We start from the raw sequence: 9,833 nt of genomic DNA on the forward strand, positions 1-9,833 counted from the left end.
CGAGTTTGATTTCACCGATTTTACACTTCCTTCTCAGACTCAAACACAAGCTTCTCAGGTTGACCAGGAGCAGAGTCTGGTACGCTAACGTTATTTATGTCAGGCTGGTGCATTTGAATGGCTGTTGATGCCTGGAATATGTGTTGATGAGGCATATGGGGTCGTTGGTGTATCAGGCACAGGCACTTGGACCGTTTCAATAATAAAATGATGGTTAATAAGCCTACAACTTGTCAGTACTAGACCTGGCAGTATTCATAGTTGGATTTGACCTAATAACTTGACTTCAATACCGTCCAATACACCGCTGCAACACACATTCCTATAGCGCGCACGCCATTGTGCACAAATACACTGTAGGATAGAGTGTACTCCTCCTCTATCCTCTCCTATCCTACTACCTCTACTATCACTACCTACTAGTACTATCTACTATTCTACTATCACTCTATCCTACTGTGTATTTGTGCACAATGGCGTGTGCGCTATAGGAATGTGTGTTGCAGCGGTGTATTGGACGGTATTGAAGTCAAGTTATTAGGTCAAATCCAACTATGAATACTGCCAGGTATAGTACTGACAAGTTGTAGGCTTATTAACCATCATTTTATTATTGAAACGGTCCAAGTGCCTGTGCCTGATACACCAACGACCCCATGGCATATCATGCCATATGCCTCATCAACACATATTCCAGGCATCAACAGCCATTCAAATGCACCAGCCTGACATAAATAACGTTAGCGTACCAGACTCTGCTCCTGGTCAACCTGAGAAGCTTGTGTTTGAGTCTGAGAAGGAAGTGTAAAATCGGTGAAATCAAACTCGGAACCCTGCGTGTCTGCACCCATCAACTCGACCTCTTCTGTATCCAGAAAAGTCAAAGTCTGGGAACTTGGTCCGTACGCATCTACGCTCATTGTTATCCGTTGTTGAGAAACTTGCTACGATGTTTCTGTTAAGAAACTTATAGTTGATACTGTAATTATCCCGTAAAATATTTGTCGATAAATTTCCATCCAAAATAGAACAGTTTCACTCTTTAGATTTAGAACTAAACACAAATTCTTCTTTCCCCACCACGTTGCGTACAACGTCAATGAGCCTAGCGATTACGTCACAGCAAATCGCGGTCGACGTAGGCGCCCTCTACTCGTTTCGGATCTATTTTTATGGTTGGTTGTGGTTATTTGTTGGAGTTTGTAAATGTGAAGTTTTCAACAAAATAATGTAATATAAATTTTAAGAAAGGAACAGACGCCAACTATGTGAACCGTATCTTCATATGAAACATGACAGCACAGGTAAAAAAACTAAATAAGTAGTAATATACAATGTAACACTTAGTTACATTAGGCTACTCAGTCATTACATTAGACCATTTGCCATGCAGTCAATGACAACAGTGTGGTGCAATTTTATGAATTACGAACTCGCTTACACCATATCGTTAAAAACCAATGCTTACGCATATTATTTTTATACGATGAAGGGAGCAGGACCTTGGGATGTTTTATGCAGAGCAAACTTCCTTCTGTGAGCATAATATGTCCATTATAAAACAATTTAAAACAGAATGATAGATGCAAACTGACGATTCTCGGGGTTTTAGTGTATTCTGAACATAGCGAGCTCAAAACATTTTCTTGTATGCTGTGTGTTTTGTACAATACAAATTGTGTACAAACCATTGTGACATGTACCAGTACGGCCCAATCCCAAGCTAGTTTAGCACCCCGGATTAGTTTATGCGAACTTACGCCGAACTATAATACAGGGGTACCAAACTAGGATTGAGCACAAGTAGCTGTGCTGTACAAGACACTGATTATAATGAGAATCCTAAACTAGCAATACCATCTTAATAATTGATTATGGGAACAATAATAACGCTATTAATGGGAGAACCAATAATTAGTAAAAAGTAAAATTAAAACTATTGCTTATTCACAAGTTAATGAATTGGTGCAGTTCATGCAGCACAGTTTATGCAATTTGACATGTTTTTTTCAAGTATAGATCCATTGATGCAAATCTTTCATGCACTGGACTGCTACTGCACACTTCATAATAAACAGGCTATAGTTTTAGACATTACCTACAAACCAGTGTAATATAATCAGGGTCCAGGGCTGTAGCTAGCAGGGGGGCAGGGGAGCAGCTATCGCTCTTAGGGTCTAAGACCCTCTCAGCGCAGCTGCCCCCGCCAAAAAAAAAGAACCCAGTGAAGAATAATGGGAAAATACTCGCTTAACCGTTTCGGGAGTTTTAAGTATGTAACCTACCTGAAATGGCTGGAAATGGCATTTCAGAGCTTCTATATATATTTCAAAATTTTTTTGGGGGCATGCCCCCAGACGCCCCTAGAAGCGAGCGCATTAGGCGCTCGTTCATCTTGCCCCCCCCCCCCCCCCATACATTAATTCTTAGCTACGACCCTGGTCTGCTGTCATCGCTAACTACCAGACTACCACACAAATTAAGGATTGGCTCTATACACATAGTGTCATGTTGACTACTTAATATTAGCTGCAGTTCACTTGTCACAGGCTTATGACTATGTGTATTTTTGCAGAGGCCCAGTGATATAAAATGCACACAGTTAACTTTCATGTATCTAAAATTTGCATCCGAGGCATCTGCCTTTAAGTTTCAAAATTGCTTTACAAGTCACATATCCCAAAAGTCTGTTAAAAATACGCAGATGTGAAAATTTTGCGATCTTGACCTTTGTGACATTTAATTTTCAGAGTGTGCAGGTGAAACTAGAGTTGGGTCATCGGACAGAGCTGCGAACAAGGCCCACGAAGGAGGGCTTCACACACGACTGGACAGTGTACGTGCGTGGACCTGAGGGCAGTGACATCAGACACTTTGTAGAGAAAGTTGTCTTCTACTTACACGAGAGCTTTAAGAAACCGAAGCGAGGTACATGGAAGATATTGAATTAGAGCAAACGAATGAATATGGATTCTATCCATGAGTGAGTCGTCTTACCACCACGATTAGGCCTACAGTCATGATATAACCATATTTCTTACGTGGTTTGAAACTAATACTTAGTAGCTGGGTGTTGTAGTTGCATTAGATTACAATTAACCTACCGCTCATGCCAATTTAATCCAAAAGTGTACAATTTTAGTGTGCAGTTCTTTATTAGCTGAAAAATGGCCATAATGCATTATATCAAATTAGTAGTGCTGCTGGTTTTGATGTTATGTGCAAGGGGTCTGGGGAAAATACATTGCAGAAACTTCATAACATTTTTCAAAAGGATGTTGGTACTATCACTGGTAGTTAATTCATTAATAAAAATCTCTGGAACAGGTAACAAATGAAAGGGGCGAGTCACTGTAGGTTCTCAGTGTAACTTGGGTAGTGTGTGTTGATATGTGGAGTGAATTAGCTGGGTACTGTCATGTTAGTAGTAGTCTATTAATGTTGCTGTGCTGTGACACTTATAAAAGTGGCTGTTGTCATGTTGTAGGATCGTGACTAGCAGAGAACTCTCTCTCTGCACCACACTGTACTAGGGTGTTTGCAGTTGTGGTACATCAGGGGTAGAAATTAACTTTTGAACACGGGAGTCTAAAAAGAGGGAGTCCGCAGCAAAATGAGGGAGTCCGCAGTCTGATGTTCAAAATTAAAGATATTAACAATAACGCATAACTGCGCTTATTTTTAAGATTCATGCGGTTGCACGTTTGTCAAATTTTCTTTGGATTTTAGCTGGAAAAATACGGTATTTCCACGAGGCCGTGCTTGGAACGAACTAGGTAGCATGGCAGAATTTTCAGGGAGTCACACGGACTCCTGCATATGTCAAATCAGGGAGTCCGACAGTAAATCTGGGAGTATTTGACTCCGGACTACCGTTCATTTCGCACCCTGTACATGCAATCTGGGAATTGTGATAATCGTGGATCCTCTTAGAGTGAAATTTCACACCACTTTTCAGTCAAATGCTGCTTGCTATACTGTCAGGGCCCTTCAATGACATTAGCAGGAGTATGCATGACTCCTTGATAATTCTGCAACACCTAACGAAACATCCAAAAAACATTATATTATAGCAATAGCTATAACATATGTAGCAACTATGATTATATTGCTTTTAATGTTTTAAATTCACATTCTATGGCAGGGGTAGAAATTAACTTTTGAACAAGGGAGTCCAACGACTCCCTACCCTCAAAAAGAGTGAGTCCGCAGTCTGAGGTTCAAAATTAAAGATATTAACAATAACGCATGCACTTATTTTTAAGATTCATGCAGTTGCACGTCTGCCAAATTTTCTTTGCACATAGCTGAAAAAATACAGTAATTCCGCGAGGCCGTGCTCCGGAACGAACTAGTTAGTATGGCAGAATTTTTAGGTAGTCACACGGACTCCTGCATATGTCAAATCAGGGAGTCCGACAGTAAATCAGGAAGTATTTGACTCCGGACTCCTGTTCATTTTGCACCCTGCTATGGTAATATATGATAGATAGCACAATAAATATATGTCATTCCATGGCACTTACTTCGACTTGTGCTGTATGTTTTTGTCAATTTTAGTTATTGAGTGTGTCCCGTGAGTCCCTGTGAGTCCAATATTTCTCTGCAGATTCCCTATCCAGAAATGGATTTCGGGTCGTGGCTTTTACTCAGAAAAAAAGCCACGACATCTACGACTGACCGCGAAACGATAGTTCATGTTGAATCCTTACGGCACTGTGAGAGGTTTTCTGCTAGCGTAGACTATAACGGCGGCTATTCTGTTGACATTTGCGACGCGGCGTAGTTGTCAAGGAGCCACCGTACGAGGTGAAGGAGTCCGGCTACGCGGGATTCAACCTCCCCATCGACGTCTACTTCCGCAACAAGGAGGAGCCGAAGAAGATCCGCTTCGACTACAACCTGTTTCTGCAGCTGGAGGGCCAGCCGCCGGTGAACCATCTACGATGTGAGAAGCTCACCTTCCAGAACCCCACCGACGACTTCAGACGCAAGCTGATCCGGGCCAGTGGGGTAAGCAGCAGGGTCTCTTGCTGTCTTGTCCTTCTATTGCTTCTTCCATAGTGTGCAGTGTATCATATATGCCGTATCAATGTACTGGCGTTGCCCTATGTGGTTGAGTGAACCATCTGTCAAGCCGTGCCAATAAGCTCATTTCGTATTTCGAGGATTTAGGTGAAATTAGCCAGGTTGCTGATTTCGGGGAAGATTTTAGCAAACTGATCCGTGCTAGTGTGGTGAACCAATTGCGTAATGATATAGTTCGATGGGTCTTTCATTGCTCCAAGCCAATAAGCAATTTTAAATTTTGGTTGTACATTCTCGGGAACCCCCATTTCCTAACCATGTCATAGATTTTCGTTACTAAACCATGGTTCGCACAGTCCTTGAAAAGTCCTTGAATTTGAGGGGAGTCTTTGAAAAGTACTTGAATTTAGTAAATGTTGATTTTGTGCTTGAAAAGTGCTTGAATTTCATGAAAATGTCCTTGAATTTTTAGAAAGAATCCTTTCCTGTAATAAAAAGAAACGTTGTACCATCAATAATGTGCAAACCTCAATAAAAATTGCATTAAATGACCTTAAAAAGCTTTAGACACGATAGACAGTTAAATGATGATCATAAATTACAGTAAGTCAGTAAAATCAGTCAGTAAATCAAGGTATGTTGTAGAAGTGACAGTGTTTAGAAGGGTTTATTAATGTGATCCAGGTAAGTTTTAGAGGTGACATGCAGTGATTAAGAATGGGGTTATTAAATTAATCCAGGTATGTTTTGTTCTGTGTATGAATTCCGATAAAATGTCTGATAAAATGTCCTTGAATTTCCGATAAAATGTCTTTGAAAAGTCCTTGAAAAGTCCTTGGAAAAAATTTCAGTCCTCCTGTACGAACCATGTAAACAGACGCCTGACATGCTGTAATAACGTAGCAAGCCGGCTGTTTCCTTAGCCTTAGGAAAAGAGTGTGTTTTTGAGCTCCCTTTGAAATGTAAACATTCTAGGTTGACACTGTGTTATTGTCGAATGTGCAAAATGTTTTTACAAACTTGAAATGTGGTGAAGCAAGCACTATAAATTCCATATTTCAGCAGAGTGTTTGGTAGGCACAAACTTGCGCAGTGCATCACGTATTTCACCAAAGTGAAATTGGCTTATTACGTGATACAGCTGGATGACTCATCTCCCAAGCTACGCAAATCACCCATTCACCCATACCCCCTGTGCCTATTACAGTGTTTGTTATCCCGTCATCTGACTAGACACCCCTGTGTAATAATTATATGCTTGCACTGCGCAAATATTGAACTGATGAGGAAATGTGTTAGTAGCTATAATAGTATAGCGGCTGGATCTTGGTGCAGTACGCATTTCTGCGATGTAGGCAGTTTGGAGTGATGTCACCTTTACCGAGCTATTGCTTTTGTAGGTGGAAATGACTCAGGGAGAGACCGGGGAACCACAACCTATCTCTAGCCCGCCGGACGACGCCAGGAAAGTGAGGCCTTCAGAAAGGGTAAGTGAGAAGCTTTCACGCGGTGCAGAATAACAACAAATCACATACATCATCAATTCCTCATCTCTCTCTCTCTCTCTCTCTCTCTCTCTCTCTGTTCCTCTCCTCCCCCTTCTTTTCTCCTATTTCTATCTTGCTCTGTTTCTATATCTGTCTCCTATCTTTTACTTGCTTGCTGTTCTATATCCTCCTTCCATTTTCTCTGTTTCCTTACCATCCACTCTCTTCCTCACCTCACCCATTTCTCTATCTTTCTGGCGTTTTCTTTTTTTTCCCATCTATCTCACACACACTTTCCCCCTTCCTTTCTATTTCCTACTTACACTGATATGCATGATTTTCGAACAGCCAGATGATATTCTGACAGCACTGTGTCACTATGTTTCCTTAGTTATCCTGCATGTGATGTTGAAGAGAACGCGTCATATCCCTATCGCACGTGCGTACCAAACGTTATCAACATCCGAGGCACTTCCTGGCTATCATGAGTGCAGCATAGGTCACAGTCATGAGCTTATATTATAGACAGTTCCTGAAAGTGTTGTCCCGTTGTTGTTCGAAATTGTTGTCTTGGCCACCTTGAAACGTTGTGACTGTTCACACTCCAGTCAGCTACTAGGTAAGTGTGTGTGCATGGGTGTGCATGTGTAGATCCGTGTGTTTGTATGAGTGTGCGTCCATGTGCATGTGCATGTGCTTGCAGCATGCTCGCGTGTGCATGCGTGTGTGTGTATGTGTGCGTGTGTCCATGAGTGCGTGTGTATGCACGCGTGCGCATATGTGTTCAAGCATTGGTGTCTGCATGTATGTATTTGTGTGTCTGGATGCATGAATTTGTGTGGGTGGATGCATGTGTATGTAATGGGAGTACGTGCATGCGTAGATACATGTATGTTGTGTAGTGTGGGTGTGTTTACCTGTGTAAATGCGCAGCCGTATGTGCGTGTGTTTGGAAAGTGGGGGAGGTGTGTGCACAAGCATGGATGTGTGAGTACATGTGCATGTGTGTCTGTTGGGTGTGTTGTGTGTGCGTGGATTTTCCAATAGTCCTGAGTATCCAGTTTTGTTAAGGCAACATTAATCAATAGGTAGGGACAGAGTGATATGTATGCGTGTATGTACATACGTGTGTACACGCTCCAGCATGTGTGCCTGTAGGTGATGGCGTTTGTGCATCTGTTACTTATACTGGATATGATGGTGAAGGCAAGCATTGCTACAGACACACTCATATGCTGAGACAGCAATCCCTATAAGAGGTTAATTCCTTGGTCTGCGATGACGTAATGGCGGTCGTAGTTGTGTGTTGTGCAGGAGCAGCCACCGGGTAAGGGCATACCTTCAAAAGACATCCGGGAGGAGGCAGAAGGAGAAGCAACCCTCCCTACAACCGTCACAAAGCGCTCCTCTTCCCCCTTTACCAGCACGATGATTGATGCGTCCGCCATGGCCGCCAAGAAGTCACGCCCAGGAGAGGTGGCCGTGAAAAAGGAGAGAAGTAGTAAGCATGGTTGAATTTGTTCATTTAGATGTGTAAAATAGACAGATCCAGATGAGACGGGATACTAGAGAAGCGTTGCCGAAAGGAGATGTTGATCCCAATTGCGCTGAAGCGCAGATCTTTCGCGCAGTTCCGCGGCAAGGGCGGCACGGCGACCGGCGGGAACGTCCTACGACAGTATGCAGCGCTGGCAGCTATGGATCCGTGCGCGCGAATGAATTGGCGCGGCGCAGCGGATCCATAGCTGCCAGCGAACAGTCCGCAATTTTAGTGGGGACACAGAGGGTAGACATTTGGGACGTCAACAGTGTTGACTTGCTATAAAAACTGTAACCCGAGTAATCTGTTCGTAACCGAGCTGTGTGACGGAAATCAGAGAAACACTGTCGAAATTCTGACAATTCGCGAACCTTGCCCAGTAAGCAAACGGCTGTCAGAATAACGAAACACTACCGGCGCTCTTCGCGCCCCAACGCTGCAACGTTTTTGCAACGTTCCAATGGCGAGGCTCGTACGGGAGTTGGAAAGCAGTGCGCCGCCTGCCCGCCGCCTATAGCCCATAGACTGGCACTCCTCTGGCATCGCCTCTCGCTTAGCTTAGTCACTCAATGGCTAATCGAGGTGGGAGCGAGTCCTAGTCTATATATAGCCTTTGCACCGCTGCAACCTTCTTGAAAGAGAGTAGGCCTATACTAGAAACATGAACAATTTCGTAGTAAATAGATTTCGTATTTAGTTAGCATTATATTTTATTGAAACGCTTCAAGTGCCTGTGTCTAGTATAGCCTAGGGGTATTCTAACCCTAGCAAAGAGCGTTTCTTGCTAGTCGTATAGTAGTCTAGTAGTACTAGTGGTTCAAGGATAGAGAACATGGCTCCCAATATTATATGGGCCCCAATGTATGGCATGGCCAATAAAACCAATGTCATTTACATCAATCTAAATATAATATTATATCAATATAATAGGTTAGGGTTATGGTTAGGGTTCGTCATAGCTCTAGTACTATAGCCGCTTACATTAACTGCCGTGCTGCAGACGACCCCTTCGACCGCCAGATAACCGCCAGCGGCAGTTAATGTAAGCGGCTATAGTACTATAGAGCTAGGTTCGTCATTATTAGTAAGTTAGTTAATACTAGTAACAGAGTTAGTCATTATTACTATTACTATTAGCTCTGCGGTCCTGGTAGTTACTAGTACTAGTACTAGTAGTGCTGGTAACTTAGTAGTACTACTACTACTAGTACTAGTAGTAGTAGTAGTAGTGCGGTCGGGTAACAACGCATCTTTTGCGCAACGCCATCTTGTACACGGTCTCTAGTGCCGCTAGTGGCTCAGTCTAAACGAACTGATGATCAGTGTGTGCGTACGTGCGGGCTTGATCTTCTGCCAGTGCTGGTAATATGCAAAAACGGCAAAACGGGCTAGAGTCTGAGAGGAGATGCGAGCGCGGGGTCAACAGTTCATAAAGGAAGGAAGATGGCTACGATAATAAAAAGCGCGACGTCAGCGATTCAGCCTGCCGTGTCCAATTGACTGTACGCACGTTCATTACGCCAAGTATCTCTCGCTACACCTAAAGTTATAGTAACTCGAGCGTTACAAACTCTCCACGGCGGCAGTCTAAGCCTAATTGCCGTTCTTTCTGTGGGAAATTCTCTCCAACATCCTCGAAGAGAGACTCGTCGTGCCATCTACGGGTAGCGATAGTACCAGAATAAATTCACGGGCGTGTAATTAAAGACATTCGAAATCCCTTTTATCCCAAAAAACGAACGCGCCAACCAAAAAAGTTCCAATTAGCGACATTGAGT

At 43.0% G+C, this 9,833-nt stretch overlaps 2 protein-coding genes across 2 annotated transcripts in view; one reads left to right on the top strand and one right to left on the bottom strand.

Moving 5' to 3' along the window:
- The window catches only part of LOC106810443 (regulator of nonsense transcripts 1-like), a 32,742-nt gene extending 31,647 nt beyond the window's left edge, over positions 1-1,095 (bottom strand). The window contains 1 exon segment of the mRNA XM_014813802.1: positions 750-1,095. Within this exon segment, the coding sequence (XP_014669288.1) occupies positions 750-920 (171 nt within the window). The 5' untranslated portion in view covers positions 921-1,095.
- A 77-nt stretch (positions 1,096-1,172) lies between these two features.
- Positions 1,173-9,833, top strand: part of LOC106810445 (protein AF-9-like) — a 20,591-nt gene continuing 11,930 nt past the window's right edge. Inside the window, exons 1-5 of the mRNA XM_014813803.1 lie at positions 1,173-1,304; positions 2,751-2,928; positions 4,787-5,013; positions 6,429-6,515; positions 7,815-8,016. Of these exons, the coding sequence (XP_014669289.1) occupies positions 1,293-1,304; positions 2,751-2,928; positions 4,787-5,013; positions 6,429-6,515; positions 7,815-8,016 (706 nt within the window). The 5' untranslated portion in view covers positions 1,173-1,292. The remainder of the gene's footprint in view (positions 1,305-2,750; positions 2,929-4,786; positions 5,014-6,428; positions 6,516-7,814; positions 8,017-9,833) is intronic.

The sequence above is a fragment of the Priapulus caudatus genome, unplaced genomic scaffold, assembly GCF_000485595.1.
Source record: "Priapulus caudatus unplaced genomic scaffold, Priapulus_caudatus-5.0.1 Scaffold441, whole genome shotgun sequence".
NCBI classification, from domain to species: domain Eukaryota; kingdom Metazoa; phylum Priapulida; class Priapulimorpha; order Priapulimorphida; family Priapulidae; genus Priapulus; species Priapulus caudatus.